The 19264-nt window shown below is 53.5% G+C and overlaps 1 protein-coding gene across 2 annotated transcripts; it reads left to right on the forward strand.

Moving 5' to 3' along the window:
- The first annotated feature begins 381 nt into the window (after positions 1 to 381).
- Positions 382 to 12435, forward strand: PBXIP1 (PBX homeobox interacting protein 1). Of its 2 annotated transcripts, none has more exons than XM_034936527.3 (11): positions 382 to 457; positions 2769 to 2855; positions 4605 to 4731; positions 4991 to 5055; positions 5129 to 5294; positions 8147 to 8380; positions 8508 to 8531; positions 8801 to 8871; positions 8965 to 9096; positions 9710 to 10941; positions 11396 to 12435. In XM_034936527.3, the coding sequence occupies exons 2-11, from the start codon at positions 2805 to 2807 to the stop codon at positions 11487 to 11489; spliced, it is 2196 nt and encodes a 731-aa protein (XP_034792418.1). In that variant the 5' UTR covers positions 382 to 457; positions 2769 to 2804; the 3' UTR covers positions 11490 to 12435. The 2 variants fall into 2 exon arrangements, with proteins under 2 accessions (XP_034792418.1, XP_054957107.1); XM_055101132.2 differs by lacking the exon at positions 382 to 457 and adding an exon at positions 1154 to 1571.
- Positions 12436 to 19264: the final 6829 nt, after the last annotated feature.

Raw genomic sequence — 19264 nt, forward strand, 5'->3', positions numbered from 1 at the left:
GAGAATGGCAGGAGGGCTATTTCCACACCCTGGATTTGCGACCTGTCCCTCTCCCTTCCCCCATCTCACAGCTGTCTCTGTCTATCCTGGGGCCAACCTGGCCCCTTGTCTTCGTCATCTCAGAAGACGGCACCGTTTGCTTTTCTCTCAGTTTGGGGGGGTTCCCTCTAGAAACTGTTTAGACACTGGGAAAGAAGGGCAGGAAACTCAGGATTCGGTTAGCTGGGACCCCGGTCGCCCACCAGGAGGTAAGCCCAGGTTTAGGGCCGTGTCGCTAGACCTCCCTTCCCCTCCCCTGGCTCTCAATTCCTGCTCTTATTGGCCAAAAGTTTCCGCCCCCTTGGGGAAGTTGACTTTTCATTGGTCAGTTTCTGGTCACATGATTTTCTTCTCGGGCTGCAAACAAAGGGAAGCCTGCAACAAGTTAAGCTGAAGACCGAAGCAAGAGCTGGTTCAGGTAATGCCTTAGCTGGGAAGGGGTCCACAGATTCGCTTTGAAGGGGGTGGAATAAGGAAAAGGGAAGGCGGAACTAATCTAGAAGGAATGAGCTGCTTTTCATTTCTGGGCTGGGGGAGGAAGGCCAGGTGCCGACGCTAACACAACAGGAACTTGCTCTGGGTACCCCAGGCAAGTGGCCCTAGATCATTTGCTTTAGCGGTTTGGAGGAGCAACTGTTAGAGGAGTTTAAATTAACTAGAGGCGAGACTTCCTAGCTTTATACTGAGTGGGAGAGCTCCCCCTTTAGCTGTTTTTTAGAAATAGCAGAAGTCTCTGTCATAATCCTTACAGGAGGTGTTTGTTGAATCCTGCCTGAATGAAAAGAAGGGGGTGGAGGGAGGGAGTGGAGGTGGGTTTTCTTCCAGAAGGTCGATGAAAAGAAAAAGATCTGGAAACACAGCAGGGAAGGGTGGAGATTAGACAGCAGAAGGAACTTCCTAATAAGGCAGTGAGATGCTGGCTTGGGAGAAGAGGTATTTTTTTGAACCCTGGGTTAACCTAACCAAGAAAGAGGTATCAGGGTTTGGAACCCAGAGTATAGGAGTTTCAGAGTGTCTCCTATTTGGGTCTCATAAGTATTTGTTTTGTTGACCCAAATACCTTTGCTGGTTTCCATGGAGACAGTGGGTCTGACATCACTGTGGTTGCCATGGTGCCTGGTTCTAGAGGACCTGAGCAGGCTGCACACACAGCTAGGGATAAACAGGGACTTCAGCCCAAGCTGCTGCCACTTCCTTCCTGCCACCACCTGTTAACAGTCAGCAACTGGGGATGGGGAGATGATAACAAGGGCGGGGGTGGAGCCACAAGCGGAAGGCTGAACAGCCATGGCTCTATGGATACTTACAGATGCATGCCAGGGTGTCCTGTTGGATTTGGTACAGGGAGGTCATTGCAGCCATTCTCCTGTCTCCGTGTGGAATGGGTGCATGTGTCTGGGAGGATGGGCATTGGGAAAGACCTATCCAGGACTTGGATCTTGACTGGCAGGAGCCACAGGAGGTTACTTAGGGCACCACGCAGGACTTGAAAACAGCTCAAACAGAAGGGGATAATGTGGTTGGTTTCAAAGGTAAAACTGCCATACTCTCCCAGCCTCACTTCCCTTTTCCTGAGTTTTCTTATAAAGTGCTCGGGAAGCAGTCATTTATCCTGTTCTGAGGGATCACAATCCAGTACTCTTGAGAGGTCAGCTCATCTGTCCTTCCACCTTTATGCCTGGTCCCAACAGGAGCTGCCTGAGGGAACTGTTTTAGCCTTGGATGAAGGGGCGGATCCCTCTCTTCTTACCCTGCTTTGTGTCAGTCAGGCTTTGGAAACTGGAGTGATTCCCTTCCCTATCCCTGTCAAGTCAGAGCAGATTAACCGGGTGCAGGACCATAGCCCTGATTTTTGTCTATTTTTTGCAAGCTATAAAGTGATGTATATATACATGATAGTTGCCATAAATCCATTTTCCCAGTCACCTTCAAGTTCCCTAAGACCAAACTCTGGCGATTACTAAGAAGGTAAACAGAATTTAGGATGGAGACTGAGAGTGATGAGGAGACTTATAAAAGGTGCATCCAGGTGGATCTAAGCTATGCCAGTGGTTCTTAACCCTGGCTGCGCATGAGAATCATTTGAGTGGTTTTTTAAAAGACCCACGCCCGGGCCTACCCTCCAACTCAATTGAATCAAAATCTTAGGTGATTCCAATGTGCAGCCAAGATTGAGAACCACTGAACTAGACCATACCAAGGACTTATGCTGGGCAAGTGCTGGGACACTTAGGGCTGAAGGAGGCCATTGAGTCTTCCCTTCCAGGTCCTGGGGGAGAAGGTAGTGATTGTGTAGGTACCTGGTGTTGTGAAGGGAGGGCTGTGTTGTTTCCCTGCTCTTCTTATTAACAAGTCTTCTTATTGGCAAGTCGAGTCTGTCAACCTTGCTGGGCTTCATCTTCCCTGACTCAAATGTCAGGGGGCTGGACTGGAATTCCCCAGAGCCTTTCCAGCCTATGCTACTTTGACCTTTCAAGGTCAGTTCAGTTTTCCAAGGCCCTGTTGGTCCCTGGGAGAGGCTGGCTTCTCTGTGGGTGTTGGCAGATTCTGATTTGCAAGGCAAATACTGCTTAGAAGAGCTGGGGTGTCAGGGAGAGAAGGACTGGAACCAGGCTTGGTTCTGGAGGCTGCTGCCCAGCACTTGAACCTTGGAACCCAGCCAAGGCTGCTTTCTGCATTCTGCCCCTCCTGAAGGGAGCTCCCATCCTTAAGAGAGCTTTCTTCTGCAGGTGGCAGCCACAGCAGCCTCAGGGACCTCAGCAACTATGGCCTCCTGCCCAGACTCTGATAATAGCTGGGTGCTTGCTGGCTCCGAGGTAGGAAGAGCGGGCCTGGGAACCATGGGGGTGGGGTTGGGGGGTGTTTCTGAAGTGCTGGGCTTCTTTCTTGGTGGGTCCTTTTCCTTAGTCCTGATGGTCACCTACATCACTTCCTGCCGGCTGTTAGAGGAATTCCAGTAGCAGGAAGAAGTAGATCAGGCCCCAGGGGTCAGGTGTTGGCACTTGGACCATGCCATGAAGTAAGGGACCAGTTGGGTAAGCTGAGACAAGTAGGGACGGATTTCGAATGGAGAGACCAATGTGAACAAAGGTCCCGAGGCGATAGTGGGGAACGCCATGCTGGGGGAGACTGTGGGACACCCATGGGTGATGTGGAGACGTGGGTTGGAGCCAGTGTTGGAGTGAGGTTGGGGACAGAGCCTGGGAACCCCTGGAAGAGACCTGAAGGGCCTGGCTGAGGCCTTCAGGCCTCATCCTGATGGGAAATCAGTGTGGGGCTTTGGGTTAGAGGGATCAGGACAATCATTGTCTCAGGCAGAGGGTGAAGCCACTGTGCATGCTGGGTGGGAACAGGAAGAGAGTGTTTCAAAGACCCCCTGCAGCAGTCCAGGTAGCAGCTGGTGGGGCAGAAGCCCACTGAGGAGGGAGAAGGGGGTTGGCAGGATGGGGAACTGAGTGGCTAGAGAAGGGATGGCAAAAATTTGTCAAAGGCATCTCTGAGAGTTCCAAGACGTAGCGACTTTGTATATTAGAGCCACCAGGAGGGGAGGAGGAGAGAAGCTCAGTTTCAACATGTTGAGTTTGAGGTGCCCTTGAGGAACCCAGCTGGGAGTAAAGAGTTGACCTTGGGGATGACGCTGGAGCAAGATAATGGACTGGGGCTCACTGGCAGAGGGAAGGCAGGTATGAGCAGACGGTCACCAGGCTCTCAGAGCCCTGGCCTCCTGTTGAGGTGTCTTTGTTGACAGCTGGGGGACCTTGGGCATGCCATTTCACCTCTCTGTCCTCTCCTGTAAAACGGGCATCATGATTTTTGCCTTGTAGGGGGGACCATGAGAATAAAAATGTTTTGAAAATAGCAAAGACACAACTAAGGTGACGCATTACTCTCAGAGGGATAGTTGGAGCCACGGGGCGGGTGGCAGGCCAGGGCCCTGTGGAAGGGGAGTAGGCAGAGGGAGGAGGCCAAGGCTGTGTGGCCAGGGCTGGATGTCCAGGCTGAGAGTGCCCTGGAGACAGGCTGTCTGTGGTTGGGGTGGGTTGGGCTTCTGTGAGCAGCTGCTGGGAGACGGGTGTCGGGGGAGTGTCAGGGGCCAGCGGGAAAGGCCAGAAAGGCTTGAGAGATGTAAGTAGTTGTCCAGTTGAGAGGGCAGCTGCAGGGACACCCTGGGAGGCATAACTGTGACCCGTGGGCACCCAGGGGACTTTGTTCTCTTGCCTTCTTCCCACCCTTAATATTATAATATCTGGGTTGTTCATCTGTGGGGAAGGAAGTGCTGCTGATCTTGATGGGAGGGAAACGTAGGCTCTAGCTTACCTCCTGGAGGCGGGGCACCAGGTTTGTACTGCAACCAGTGCCTTGGTCTGGTGGTGCGGCGCTGTGTAGCGGAAACCTGGCCCCTGAAAGTTCCTCCTCGCAGTGAGTGAGGCTGGGGAATGCCGAGCACTTGGTGCTGCCCCGAGCCCCTTTTCGGGCCAGCTCATGACTGAACATGTGTGTTTCTGGGATGTGGGCTGGGGCCCCATTCTTGGGTGCAGCCCTTCTCCTTGCACTTCTCCTCCCAGAGCCTGCCAGTGGAGACACTGGGCCCGGCATCCAGGATGGACCCAGAATCTGAGAGAGCCCTGCAGGCCCCTCACAGCCCCTCCAAGGCAGATGGGAAAGAATTAGCTGGGACCATGGATGGAGAAGGTACTGGGCCCTGCTTAGGACATAGCTTACCGGACAAAGCTATTCTCCATATTTTGGGGTTTCTCAGTTTCCTCAGAGAAAGGGAGGCTGGTTCGTTTTAGTTCCTCCATTAATCTCAGTTGACAAACTCCTTTTCTCATTCCATCCTGGCTTTTTCCTGCCTCTTCCAACCTGGTAGGGGCCCTTGGGATGGACAGAGGGCTGCAAAGGAAATTCAGCTGGGGCAGTGGGTTTTTCTGGGCCTTTTCTCCTACCACAGGGACACTCTTCCAGACTGAAAGCCCTCAGTCTGGCAGCATTCTAACAGAGGAGACTGAGGTCAAGGTGAGGAGATTCGCTGTGGGAAGGAAGGGAGGCGGGGAGGGCTAGCAGCTGCTCACTGCTGCATCTGCATTAGGGCACCCTGGAAGGTGATGTTTGTGGTGTGGAGCCTCCTGGCCCAGGAGACACAGTAGTCCAGGGAGACCTGCAGGAGACCACTGTGGTGACAGGCCTGGGACCAGACACACAGGACCTGGAAGGCCAGAGCCCTCCACAGAGCCTGCCTTCAACCCCCAAAGCAGGTGAGAGTCTTCTTTGCCTCTCCTGTCACTCTCCTTCTAGAAGGTATGGGAGAGGGATCAGCCATCACTACTGAGCACATGCTGTGGTCCAGGCCCTAGGGCTGAGCAGCTTGGTGCTCTCCTTTCTCACCACTACCCCTGGGACGTTGAGGCCCAGAAAGGTTGAATGACTTGACCAAGGTCACACTGCTGGTAAGGGGCAGGGCCCACATCTGGTTGACTCTTTCCTCTCTGCCATGGGGACCTCCTCTTTTCTTGCTTCCAGAATTCAACCCTCATTTCTGGAGTCCCTTCCTTGTGCTGGCCCTGGGCCTGGGCAGAGGGAAGATGGTTGGTTACCGCCTATGTAAGCGGCAGATCAGACTGAGCCAAGGTGCATATCAGACCTAAGAGTGGTACAGAACTGTAATTAAGGTACTCCCAAAGGAGGGAGAGGCCATTCAGTCAGGGGACTGGTTGAGGGCAAGGGAGAGGCTGGGACAGTGAGAGGTGACATTTGAGTGGAGCCCTGAGCACAGAGTAGGCTTTTGGTACGTAGGCCAGGGAAAAGAGAATGTTTTAGGCCAAGGCTGCAGCATCAGCAAAGGAGTGGGGACCACCTGTCTTGTGCTAAGGAGCTCTGTTCCAGGCTTGTGGCAGAGGAGTGTAGGAATTGGTCCCTGTTGAGTGACAGGATGGAGGGCCTGGGGGCCATTTAGGAGGCAACTGCAGTGGTCAGGCAAAGATGATGCAGACCTGGGCCAGGCATGGTGGCTCGTGCCTATAATCCCAGCACTTTGGGAGGCTGAGGTAGGAGGATTGCTTGAGCCCAGGAATTCAAGACTGCAGTGTGCCATGGTCGTCCCACTTCACTCCAGCCTGGGCAACAGAGGGAGACCCTGTCTCTAAAGAAAATAAAAATAGGCGGCGGGGTGCAGTGGCTCACGCCTGTAGTCCCAGCACTTTGAGAGGCCAAGGTGGGTGGATCACCTGAGGTCAGAAGTTTGAGACCAGCCTGGGCAACATGGTGAAACCCCGTATCTATTAAAAATACAAAAATTAGCTCGGTGTGGTGGTGCACGCCTGTAGTCCCAGCTACTTCCCAGCTACCTGGGAAGCTGAGGCAGGAGAATCGCTTGAACCTGGGAGGCGGAGGTTGCAGTGAGCCAAGATTGTGCCACTGCACTCCAGCCTGGGTTACAGAGGTAGACTCTGCCTCAAAAAATAAAAATAAATAAATAAAATAAAATAAAATAAAATATATAAAAATAAAAATAGGCTGGGTGTGGTGGCTCACACCTGTAATCCTCACACTTTGGGAGGCACAGGCAGGAGGGGCTGGGCTAGGGTAACCCACCTAGGCCAGGCGTCTGTCCTAGCATCCTCCCCCAAAAGGAATGTTTCCTATTTACCCACACATCCTGACCCTCCCCTCTCCCACTATAGTCAGGGCGTCTTCCCAGTTCTTGGTTCACATCCCTTGTGCTAAGGTTTGGGCCAGGGCTGGCATACCTATTCCACATGGTACATGAAACGTACATGGTATCACCTGTGATTGATTGGTGTGGTCTGCCTGGAGCACTGTGTGGAAAAGGATTTAAAGAACATGCCAGGTGCCATGATCAGTTAACACTGTTCCAGGAAACAAGACTGTGAGAGCCACACATTGGCTATCCTTAGGTGAATCTAGGAAGTGTGTGCTTATATAAAGATGTAGATGCCGAGACCCAGGATGGAATTTGGGGATCCCTGTGTCTCATTCATGATGGAGATGGGGTGGAGGATGAAAACCAAATCCTCTGGGTGTTCCAGGCGGGTGGATCACTTGAGCTCAGGAGTTTGAGACCAGCCTGGGAAACATGGCAAAACCCCATCTTTACAAAAAAATACACACACACACATAAAAAAATTAGCCGGGTGTAATGATGCATGCCTATAGTCTCAGCTACTCAGGAGGCTGAGGTGGGAGGATCGCTTGAGCCTGGGAGGTGGAGATTACAGTGAGTTGTGATCACGCCACTGCACTCCAGCCTGGACGACAGAGCCAGACCCTGTCTCAAAAAATAAAAATAAATAAAAATAAATAAATATTAAAAAGAAAGAAAGAAGATGCAGACCTGAACTAAGGCAGGTACAGTGTGGGTTGTGAACAGGGGTGGACTGTCAAGATGTTTAAGTGTAGAACTGTGAAACTGTCTGGATGTGAGGTGGAGAGGGAGGGCTTAGGTTAGCTAGATGGTGGAAGCAGTGCCTTCCCCTGAATTGGGGAAACACCAGAAAAGAACCAGTTTGCAGGGCAGTGTGTTGAATGTTTGGTCCCAGAGGGAGTGGCCAGCAGGCAGTCAGACATACAGGCTTGGAGCTCTGGGAGGCCAAGTGAGGAGTTACACACTAAGGACTCATTGCTGAAGGGGGGTGTCAGTGGTGTGGGTCAGAGAATTGTGACTATGTGTACAGTGAGAAGAGCAGAGAACCTGAAATAGTGCCAGGGAGACCACTGACTTTAGGATCAGGGAAGAGCCAGGGAGGGAGAATGGGAAGGAATGGCCAGAGAGTTTGGAGGCGACCCAGGAGGGTGGTAATAGCTGCAGAAATTTGATGCACAGCGCACACTGAGGAAGGAGGATGCTTTCAGGATGAAAATGGCTTTTATAGCTTGTAGATTGACAGCACTGGTCTCCTGCCTCCAGACTGGGCAGGGACAGTCATCAATGCCCAGGCAGAAGTGGGCAAGTGGGCAAGGTCTTCATGTGCCCCTCTCTGGGGTCAGGGCTGACGACCTCCCTCCCTGTGCCTTCCTCTGCTTCCCCTCTCTGTCTGTGTCTCCCCATCTCTCCAGTCACCTCACTGCCCTGCCCTGTCCTTTCCCCTAGCTTGGATCAGGGAGGAGGGCCGCTGCTCCAGCAGTGAGGATGACACCGACGTGGACATGGAGGGTCTGCGGAGACGGCGGGGCCGGGAGGCCGGCCCACCTCAGCCCATGGTGTCCCTGGCTGTGGAGAACCAGGCTGGGGGTGAGGGTGCAGGCGGGGAGCTGGGCATCTCCCTCAATATGTGCCTCCTTGGGGCCCTGGTTCTGCTTGGCCTGGGGGTCCTCCTCTTCTCAGGTGAGTGGTACCTCTGAGGCTGGGGCTTTGGGCTTCCATGCCTGCCTGCCCTCCTGCCATGTTCTCACCTTACCTCACATCACCCCTCCCCGAGGGCCTCATCAGACTCCTCTGTCTCTGTCTTTAGGTGGCCTCTCAGAGTCTGAGACTGGTGAGTAGGGAGGAGCCTGTCTTGTGCTGGGGAGTTGTATGTGTTCTCTGGTTCTCTGGGTCAGGAGTAGGGGTGCTGGGGGCTCACATTTATTTCTCAGTTAGTGGCCTTGTCAGCTGTTCAGGGTGCCCCTTGGCCCTTTATCTCACCAGACCGCTCAGCCACAGGGTGGGTCCTGAGCAGGAGTGGTGGCTGTGTGAATGGGAGGGTGTGGGGAGAATGGGTTCTGTGTGCCTCAGGACCAGTTTCAGGGTTTCCCTTTCCCACAGGGCCCATGGAGGAAGTGGAGCGGCAGGTCCTCCTAGACCCTGAGCTGCTGGATGCTGTGGGGGACAGGCAGGTATGTGTGAATGTCTCCAGAGGCAGGTGGGGCCTGGCTGGGGAGAACCTGGGCTGTGGGGTAGCATGGCATAACAGGCTCTTCTGCCCTCAGGATGGGCTAAGGGAACAGCTGCAGGCCTCAGTGCCTCCTGACAGTGTCCCCAGCCTGCAAAACATGGGTCTTCTGCTGGACAAGCTGGCCAAGGAGAACCAGGACATCCGGCTGCTGCAGGCCCAGCTGCAGGTGGGCACAGGCAGGAGGGGCTGGGCTAGGGTAACCCACCTATGCCAGGCATCTGTCCTAGCATCCTCCCCCAAAAGGAATGTTTCCTATTTACCCACACATCCTGACCCTCCCCTCTCCCGCTATAGTCAGGGCGTCTTCCCAGTTCTTGGTTCACATCCCTTGTGCTAAGGTTTGGGCCAGGGCTGGCATACCTGTTCCACATGGTACATGAAACATACATGGTATCACCTGTGATTGATTGGTGTGGTCTGCCTGGAGCACTGTGTGGAAAAGGATTTAAAGAACATGCCAGGTGCCATGATCAGTTAACACTGTTCCAGGAAACAAGACTGTGAGAGCCACACATTGGCTATCCTTAGGTGAATCTAGGAAGTGTGTGCTTATATAAAGATGTAGATGCCGAGACCCAGGATGGAATTTGGGGATCCCTGTGTCTCATTCATGATGGAGATGGGGTGGAGGATGAAAACCAAATCCTCTGGGTGTTCCAGGCCATAAAACGGGCTCAGGCCACCTGCCCACTATAATAGAATGGAATTGGGGTAGAAGGCATTGGGGCTATCCTGACAAGAACTCTTTGTGACTTCCTTTGTCCTAAACCATATTCTAGGCCCAAAAGGAAGAGCTTCAGAGCCTGATGCACCAGCCCAAAGGGCTAGAGGAGGAGAATGCCCAGCTCCGGGGGGCTCTGCAGCAGGGCGAAGCCTTCCAGCGGGCTCTGGAGTCAGAGCTGCAGCAGCTGCGGGCCCGGCTCCAGGGGCTGGAGGCCGACTGTGTCCGGGGCACAGATGGGGTGTGCCTCAGTGGGGGTAGAGGCCCACAGGGTGACAAGGCCATCAGGGAGCAAGGCTCCAGGGAGCAGGAGCCAGAACTCAGCTTCCTGAAGCAGAAGGAACAGCTGGAGGCTGAGGCACAGGCATTAAGGCAAGAGTTAGAGAGGCAGCGACGGCTGCTGGGGTCTGTACAGCAGGATCTGGAGAGGAGCTTGCAGGATGCCGGCCGCAGGGACCCAGCTCATGCTGGCTTGGCTGAGCTGGGCCACAGATTGGCCCAGAAACTGCAGGGCCTGGAGAACTGGGGCCAGGACCCTGGGGTCTCTGCCAATGCCTCAGAGGCCTGGCACCAGAAGTCCCACTTCCAGAATTCTAGGGAGTGGAGTGGAAAGGAAAAGTGGTGGGATGGGCAGAGAGACCGGAAGGCTGAGCACTGGAAACATAAGAAGGAAGAATCTGGCCGGGAAAGGAAGAAGAACTGGGGAGGTCAGGAGGACAGGGAGCCAGCAGGAAGGTGGAAGGAGGGCAGGCCAAGGGTGGAGGAGTCGGGGAGCAAGAAGGAGGGCAAGCGACAGGGCCCGAAGGAACCCCCAAGGAAAAGTGGTAGCTTCCACTCCTCTGGAGAAAAGCAGAAGCAACCTCGGTGGAGGGAAGGGACTAAGGACAGCCATGACCCCCTGCCATCCTGGGCAGAGCTGTTGAGGCCCAAGTACCGGGCACCCCAGGGCTGCTCAGGTGTGGACGAGTGTGCCCGGCAGGAGGGCCTGACTTTCTTTGGCACAGAGCTAGCCCCAGTGCGGCAACAGGAGCTGGCCTCTCTGCTAAGAACATACCTGGCACGGCTGCCCTGGGCTGGGCAGCTGACCAAGGAGCTACCCCTCTCACCTGCTTTCTTTGGTGAGGATGGCATCTTCCGTCATGACCGCCTCCGCTTCCGGGATTTTGTGGATGCCCTGGAGGACAGCTTGGAGGAGGTGGCTCTGCAACAGACAGGTGATGATGATGAAGTAGATGACTTTGAGGACTTCATCTTCAGCCACTTCTTTGGAGACAAAGCACTGAAGAAGAGGTGAGCAGCTGTGGGGGAGTTGGGTCGGGTGGGACAGAGGCAGTTGGGAGGATGTGAAGAGCAAGGATCATTAGTTTGAGTATCCTTACTTTTGGTCCCCAGCTGGCTTCCCTTAGAGAAGGCATTCAGGTCCGCTTCCTTTCTTCCCTTGAGGGTAGGAAGCTGCCTGTGCCCACCCCAGAGTGGTCCTGAGCAGTCCCCTTTTGGGCAGGGGAATTCTTTCTCCTGAGTTGCCCTGCCCTACCTCTACCTGCATGGCCCAGGGGACGAGGGAGATCCCCATCTTCCTGTCTCCCCGACTGGAGCCTTTATCCTGGGAGACCAGGTTTTTCCCACATATGCTTGGCGGTGCCTGCTCAAGTCAGCTTCACTGGGAGGAGCAGGGTCCTGTCTCCTTGGGGAACCTGTTTTCATTGCATGGTATTGTCCCCTAAAGGCCTCTTTCTCCCCACAGGTCAGGGAAGAAGGACAAGCACTCACAGAGCCCAAGAGCTGCGGGGCCCAGGGAGGGGCACAGCCATAGCCACCACCACCACCACCGGGGCTGATGCCCTGCCCCCCAGGGAATGGCCTTGGCCTGGCCCAGCCCAAGATCCCAGCGTTATCTAACTCCTGGAGGGTGGACTCTGTCCTGGCTTGTTTGGTGTCCTCAGATATCTTTCACACAGTAGAGCAAAATCACCAGCCCTGCACTGATGTCACTTTATGTAGAAAAAGGCCTTAGCTGGACCTGCGTTGCTGTCTATGCAAATGCATGCAAATACTCCAGGCCCTGGGATGTGGGCTTGTGTTTTGTCACTGTGAAGGGGGAGATGGGAGAGGAGCCTGTTTTGGGGTGGGGTCTGGGGAAGGCAATCTGATTCTGAAGCTAAAGAGCTTTCATCCTCTTGAGTGTATGTCCCCATAGTGGGCCCCTTGACCCACATGCTGACCGGTGCCTTGGGATTTGACTAGAGTTGCTGGCTCGAGGCCCAGCACGAGGACTTACCCTGGGGTTTTGTTAGGTTTGGAAGCAGCTGTCCCTAGGGGGTGAAGTCCCCCCCCGCCTTTTTTTTTTTACCCCTGCTTCTCCCACGGCTTCACCTCCCTATGTGAACTGTAGACTCAGATCCCAATAAAGTGCTGTTGCAGCTATGATGCTAGGTGGTTTCTAAGCACAGGGGACACCCCACACCCCCTGCCTGAATGGATGGGTCCATCCCAGGCACTGGTACTTGCCCCCTTGTTCTGTATCCCCCTTTGCCCTTGCCTTGCCCTTCCAACAAACCCTAGGCCCTTGAGAAGCTGATACTTCTCCTTTTGCTCACAGCTGCCTTGGCCCCACCCCTGGGAGATGTAGCAAATTGAGTGTGGGTTTTGGAGTCTGAGCCTCGGGCTCAAATCCAGGCTAAGTAATCTTGGGCAAGTTAATCTCTGGGAACTTTGGGTTTCTTATCCTCAAAAAAGGCGATGGAAGGGCTGGGGAAGTGATTAAATAAAGCAATGCAAGAAAAATGCCTCTCCTGTTTTGGGCACTCAAAAGTTATTGCCTTCTTTAGGGAAGGGTGTGGAGGAGGGAAAAGAACCCAGGCCCAGAAGGAAGAGCTTCTGGGGCTGGGGAGGTGAGGGAACCACTAGGTGGCACCCTGGCTCCATTTTGCTCCAGACCTCGCCTCTCCCACTACTCACTGTCCCCAAAATCTCAGACCCTACCCCACTGACCCCAGCTCTGCTCCACTGGCCAGCTCTCCCAGGATGACCAGACTCCCCTTGGCTATTCTCTAGGAAGTCCTTCCTGAGATCTAACCTTAGTCCCTTCGGCAATACACTGGGCTTTTTGACGACCCTGGAAATACCCAGGAAGTACAGGAGACAGAATAATGTGGTGTGACTGCTCAGGCAGGAGGCGGGGGACTACAGGTTCTAGAAGGGGCTGTAACTGATGTCTGTATTATTTAGCAAGCGAATATGTAACTCTGTTTAAGGGCTTAAAGGTATTAGCTCATTGAATTCATGTGTGGGTGGGGCAGGGGTTAGGGCAGGCTGGGGATGGAACAAGGACCACTAATTCAGCAAACATTTATAAAGTCTATTGTGTACCAGAAACAGAGAGGCACTGGGAATACAGAGGCACCTTAAGAAGCCTAAAGTTGGGTCGGGTGCCGTGGCACACACCTATAATCCCAGCACTTTGGGAGGCCGAGGCGGACGGATTGCCTGAGCTCAGCAGTTTGACACCAGCCTGGGCAACACGGTGAAACTCCGTCTCTACTAAAATACAAAAAATTAGCCAGGCGTGGTGGTGGACGCCTGTAGTCGCAGCTACTCGGGAGGCTGAGGTAGGAGAATCACTTGAACCTGGGAGGCGGAGGTTGCAGTGAGCTGGGATCGTGCCACTGCACTCCAGCCTGGGCGACAGAGCAAGACTCTGGCTCAAAACAAAACAACAACGACAACAACAAAAAACAGAGAAGCCTATAGTCCAGTGGAAACTTTCTACAGCAGGAGGAACTGCAGTTAGATCTAAGGAAGAACTTCCTTTCAGGCAGAAGGTCAGTGATATGGGCTGGGGAGGCTTAGGATTTGGTACCCAGGCCTGTGAACCACTGCTCCTTGAAGAAGCCTAGTTTTACCCTGTTCACATTGCTCACCTTCTGTAGGTGCTCAAAATTCTTGCTGCCTGAACAGCTGACTGGTAAAGTTGGGTTGCTGAGAGACAGATTCAGGCTAGAAGGTAGGTAGGATTCAGTGTCCTGGGGCAGGTGGCTGGGCCTGGGAAAGGGGATACAAACTGGCCTACCTGAGTTCCCAGAGGGTGGTGACTCTCACTGTGGCCCCTTGGGGCTTCTCAGTTTCATTTTTAGGGCTCATTTCCTTCATTTGCATAACGAACGCTCAGGGAGGCTGCCAGGTTCCCCTAAGCCCCCTCCTGTTCCTTACCCACTCAGGAAGTAGATATGCTGAGCTGGAGGTTTCTGAAGCTGCTGAATCAGGAAGAAAAAGCCACGAACCCAAGGGGTATGTTGGGGAGGGCTGGGATGCCAGTGACATTGGCTGCTCTGATCGCCTTCTCTCTGGGATGCCCCTGGGAGGCGATCCTCGCACTCATCACAGGCCACGAGGCCCCTCTCTCTAACACACCCATGCAGCACTGGTGGTGAGGAGGAGCCCAGGGTCCAGGTCTTTGGATGATCTCCTGACCATGGGCCCAGTGTGTAGAGATGAGTCCAGTGAGGCTAGAGCCAAGGGACAGCATTCCCTCCTTCCCACAGGGCTTGGGGATAGCTCTGGCCTGGGCAGGGCTTCGGGGAGCTTGTGGGTAGACTCACTGGATTTCACCACGTGTCTGTTTGGCCTCCCAGGGTTTGGGCTGGGCTCTTCCAGTTTCAGCACTTGGCATTTTTAGCACTTGGCTTTCTGCCTTTTCCGCTGGGAGCTCCCCAAGCTTGCACAAGTAGGGCCTGCTTCCCTGAGAGCTGAGCTCAGGGGTCCTTGGGAAGAATCACTAGAGTTGGGGGTGGCCTTCTTGGGCCTTCTACTCTCAAATGGAAAAATTCTATTTCCTTTGGCCAGTCCCAAAAACTCATTTCCTGGTAGTCCCCAGTCTGCATTCCCCCCTCCCGTCCTTATCTCATTCTTCAGCCTCACCTGCTTCCCAGGCTCCTTCAGCCACCCTTTCCCTTTCCCCAGTGCCCTCAGCCCAGCCTCTGCCACCCATGCCCTGTCTGGCCCTGTGCCTCCTCCAGGATCTCCCCCGTCTCCTGCTGCCTCCCCAGGTCTCCTAGGCCCCAGGCTTTCCCCATTGCCTGGCATTCACACCCATCCTGGGGTGACAGGTGGTGGAGACAGATGGGGTGGGTGGGTCATAGGTGGTAGTGGGTCACTTCGCTTCCCAGCCTGACCACCCCTATTGGCTTCTGGAAGGTCAGAGGCACATTGCTCCTTTTGAGAGTGGCTCCCAGCCTCGTCCGGCTGGGCCCAAGGACACACACTGGACTGGCTGGCTGTTGCCATGGGAACCTCCCAGGGTTACCCTGACACAGGAATGTCTCCTCATCCTGCCTTGTTCTGGGCCACAGATGTTCCTGGCCCCTTCACATGCTCACAGCAGGGGTCTGGTAGGGACACTGCAGGTTGCAGGGTAGGGGTGTGGAGGGCTGTTGCCTAAATCAGACAACAGGTTCTTCCCCTCCCCAACTCAGCTGCCTGAGCCACAGAAGCCCCTTGTTAAGCACTTATCTGAGTTCCCTGTCCCACCTCTCCCAGGTCTCCCTTAAGGTGGCCACCCATCTCTTTGGTAACCTTTGGCACCCAGGATAGGTGACTGCCACTCCCAAATGGAGAACAACAGTGAACCCCTTCCCCGCTCACCTGTTCTTCTGGCTGGGCCTGTTCCTGGCTCACCTGTTCCTGGGCCAGGGGGGCTCCCAGCCCAGATCTTTTCTAACCAGAGCTTTGACCTGAGCGAGATTTGAAGTCGGAAACCCCAGAGTGGCGGTCTCCACCGCTGCCCACCTGTGGGCCTTGGGCAAGAGGGCTCTCCTTGCTTAAGGGCTCAGCTTTCTCATCATTGAAGTGGAGACCACAGACTCTGCTCTCAGAGGCTGTCCCGAGGGTGAGATGAGTCAATGTAAGATACATGAAAAGGCTTTGCAAGCTAAAGGGCACTGAAACAGAGCAGTTATTTTTATTGTACTTAACCTCTAAGGGGGAAACTGGGAGCCACTGGGAGCTACTGATATGGGAGGAAAGGGTGTTGGTTCCCCGATGTGGCAGGAGCTGGCGGGAAAAGATGCTAACTAGCATTCAGGTCTCAATACTGTGCTAGATGCTGTGGGGCCCCCAATCCTTGCCCCGAGGCTAATTGGATTAGCTGCACACAAAGCAGAATTTTAATAGTACTCTCTTAATGGTGCCAGGAGCAGTCTGCCAACTGGGTGAAGAGGAAGAAAGGGGTGGCCTTTGAGTTGGATCTTGAAAGATAATAGGATTTCAGAGATGGGAGAATGGGGGAAGGTATTTCAGGCTAGGCAAAGGTGAGGCCTGAGGTAGGGGTGTTATAGCCTATAGCTAGATGGTTCACAGAGGGGGCAAATTCTGCCACAGGCAGCCTGCAGGTCTGAGGGGATGGCTACTGTAGGAAATGGGAGGGGTGCCACTAATCCTCACCATTCCCCCCACCCTCCACTTCCTCTCCAGAGCAGGGCCCCTTTGCAGGAGTTCTCACCAGCATGGGGCACTTACCTTCGCTCAGCCCCAGGGGAGGCATTCAGCAGAGGGGAGGGTCATCCATTGAGGTCATCACTGAGACTCTGTTCAAAATCAAAGGGACAGGTCATCTGGCTAGAGCAGGATAGGCAGACACCTGAAGCCACATGCTGTGGAGAGGAAAGTGCTAGATAGCTCCCTTTGGAAGGTCCATTGCCCATGGGTCAAACAGGCTGGCCATCAATGCTTGCTCATCTGGAATGACAGGACTAGTCCAGAAATAGTGGCATGAGGCCAGCAAAGGAACAGGCTGGTTGGGCGCTGTGGCTCATGCCTGTAATTCCAGCACTTTGGGAGGCTGAGATGGGAGGTTGGCTTGAGGCCAGGAGTTCGAGACCAGCCTGGGAAACATAGCAAGACCTTATCTCTACTAAAAATTAAAAAAAAAAAAAAAAGTTTAACTCAGCATGGTGGCACACACCTGTAGTCCCAGCTACTCAGCAGGCTGAAGGTGGAAGGATTGCTTGAGCCCAGGACATCAAGGCTGCAGTGAGCTTATGATCCACCACTGCACTTCCAGCCTGGGCACAGAGTGAGACCCTGTCTCAAAAAAAGAAAAGAAAAGAAACAAGCCATGGCTGTCATCTAGGTGGATCATTAACTTTTCTTTTTTTTTTTTTTTGAGATGGAGTCTCGCTCTGTTGTTCAGGCTGGAGTGCAGTGGCGTGATCTCTGATCTCCGCTCACTGCAAGCTCCACCTCCTGGGTTCACGCCATTCTCCTGCCTCAGCCTCCCGAGTGTAGCTGGGACTATAGGTGCCTGCCACCACGCTTGGCTGTTTTTTTTTTTTTTTTTTTTTTTTAGTAGAAATGGGGTTTCACCGTGTTACCCAGGATGGTCTCGATCTCCTGACCTCGTGATCTGCCCGCCTCGGCCTCCCAAAGTGCTGGGATTACAGGCATGAGCCACTGCACCCGGCCACATTTAACTTTTTCCCCCTGGGTTGTGGAAGGCAGGCAGAGCATGTTATATAATGTAACCAGTTCCACCAGCTAGTGGACTTGGGAGGGAAGTGCTACTTTGTGGAGTATTTGAGCAAGTGACCTTGGAGGGCTGGGTGGATGAGCATGTGAGTTTGCAGGTTGAGCAGCTTCTGGTGATGACAAAGCCCAGGGTGTGTCCATAGGAGCTGGCCTCTGAGGAGGAGAGGGGGGAAAAGGCTTTGAACAGCCAGGGCCAAGGGATTGAGCAGCGGGGTGTTGGATGGGCTGGCCATGACCGTGATGTCACCGAGGATGATGACAGCAACTCTGTAGAAAAGGAGACTGGGAGCCAGTGGCTGAGTCTCAGAAAATGAGAATGAGGCTGGGTGCAGTGGCTTACACTGGTAATCCCAGCACTTTTGGAGGCTGAGGCCAGAGGACTGCTTGAGCCCAGGAATTCCAGACTAGCCTGGCCAACATAGCAAGACCCTGTCTGCATAAAGAAACAAAAGAAAATGAAAATGAACCACCAGGATTGCTGGGCTGCCAGTACTGAGGAAAGCAGGAGGGTAGCGCAGGCAGGTGGCATGAGCCTTAGAGGAACCATAGTTTTCCAAGAGGCAGGATGAGTAATGGTGTGGAAATTAAAATGGGGAGGAAGGGAGGCCATAGACTCAAAACAGATGCTGAGGGATGAGGGCTGGGAGACTAAAGCCTCCACTTGAGACACCAGTAAGGGACAGTGGAGTTCAGTTGAGGCATACTAGGAAGCCTAGTATGGGGGAAGTTTTTTTTTATTTTTTGAGACGGAGTCTTTTTCTGTTGTCCAGGCTGGAGCACAGTGGTACAATCTTGGCTCACTGCAACCTCTGCCTCCCAGGTTCAAGTGTTCTCATGCCTCAGTCTCCTGAGTAGCTGGATTGCAGGTGCCCGCCACCACGTCCAGCTATCCAGCTAATTTTTGTATTTTTAGTAGAGATGGGGTTTCACCATGCTGGCCAGGCTGGTCTCGAACTCCTGCCCTCAGGTGATCCGCCTTGGCCTCCCAAAGTGCGGAGATTACAGGCGTGAGCCTGGGGGAAGTTTTCTGATCGCTCACTAGGTATTCAGGGAGCTGGATCTCAGAGTCAGAGAGGGAGGTAAGGGGCGTGCATTGGGTCAGGTGAGGAAAGAGACTCCGGGAGTAAGTTCTGACTCCTTCCATGTGACTCAGGTAAAACAGGAGATGTGGACTTTCCGTGGAGGCCCAAATACATGTTTATTGAAGATGAGCTGGAAAATCTGATTCTGTGTTGAATGACGAAGTGCTAAGAATAAATAACAACCCCTTACATCTGGATGATACTTGAGAACTTACAAAGTATTTTATTGTACCTTGTCATATATTTTCTTCATTCCTTTCTTATTATAACCCTGGGAAGTGGGCCTCATCAGTGGTAAACTCAGAGTGACTTGCTAAGTGTCCAAGCTGGGACTGAAAATCCACTCTGTGCTGCCTTCTAGGGCGTTGATGAGTGCAGTGTTTTCTGGGTTGCTGAAAAAAAACAAAAAAACCCCCAAAAAACAAAAAAACCACCTTCTTAAGTCTGTTCTTTTTGCATCTGACCACTCTCCTGTGCCTCTTTTCAACATTCAGGAAATTAATGGTTTCTCCCTAAGTCTCCACACTACACTTTTTCTCTAGTGGAGGCAGTAATGAGTTGCAGGCTCTGTTCTGACATGCTCAGAAAAATGCAGGACGGCAAGTCATAGCCAAAAACAACTCGACGTACTCAGCTGGGGCAACCCGTCAGCTACTGCGGGAAGAGGCAGAACCGGGGATTCAGGGAAAGGACAGATTATTCTTATCCTGCCTCTCAAACTCCTGGCTGGGAGCCAGACTTCGGATGAAACCAGGCAATCTCATCTAGGGATTCAACGCTCCCTTACTATTGATGTTACCCACGCCGTTTGCTTCCGAAAACCTTTGGGCCGGAGGCTGCAGCTAGAAAAGCAATCAAAGGTTTCTCGCCGGGCTTAAAGGGCCACATCTTAGTGACGTCTCGGGTTATAAAATCTGCTTGACAATAAAATATCGTGTGCGCGATTCTGCTCCTCCCCCGACATGACGTGGCCAGACACGCCGCTCGCGTCAGGGCTGCCTTACGCCCCC

The sequence above is a fragment of the Pan paniscus genome, chromosome 1 (assembly GCF_029289425.2).
Source record: "Pan paniscus chromosome 1, NHGRI_mPanPan1-v2.0_pri, whole genome shotgun sequence".
In the NCBI taxonomy this organism is placed as follows: domain Eukaryota; kingdom Metazoa; phylum Chordata; class Mammalia; order Primates; family Hominidae; genus Pan; species Pan paniscus.

What these genes read in the sequence shown, in the direction of transcription:
- PBXIP1 (XM_055101132.2), top strand. An exon ending in ATGCTGTGGGGGACAGGCAG is followed by an intron (nt 8,872 to 8,964) that starts GTATGTGTGAAT and finishes TTCTGCCCTCAG; the next exon opens with GATGGGCTAAGGGAACAGCT. An exon ending in TGCTGCAGGCCCAGCTGCAG is followed by an intron (nt 9,097 to 9,709) that starts GTGGGCACAGGC and finishes ACCATATTCTAG; the next exon opens with GCCCAAAAGGAAGAGCTTCA.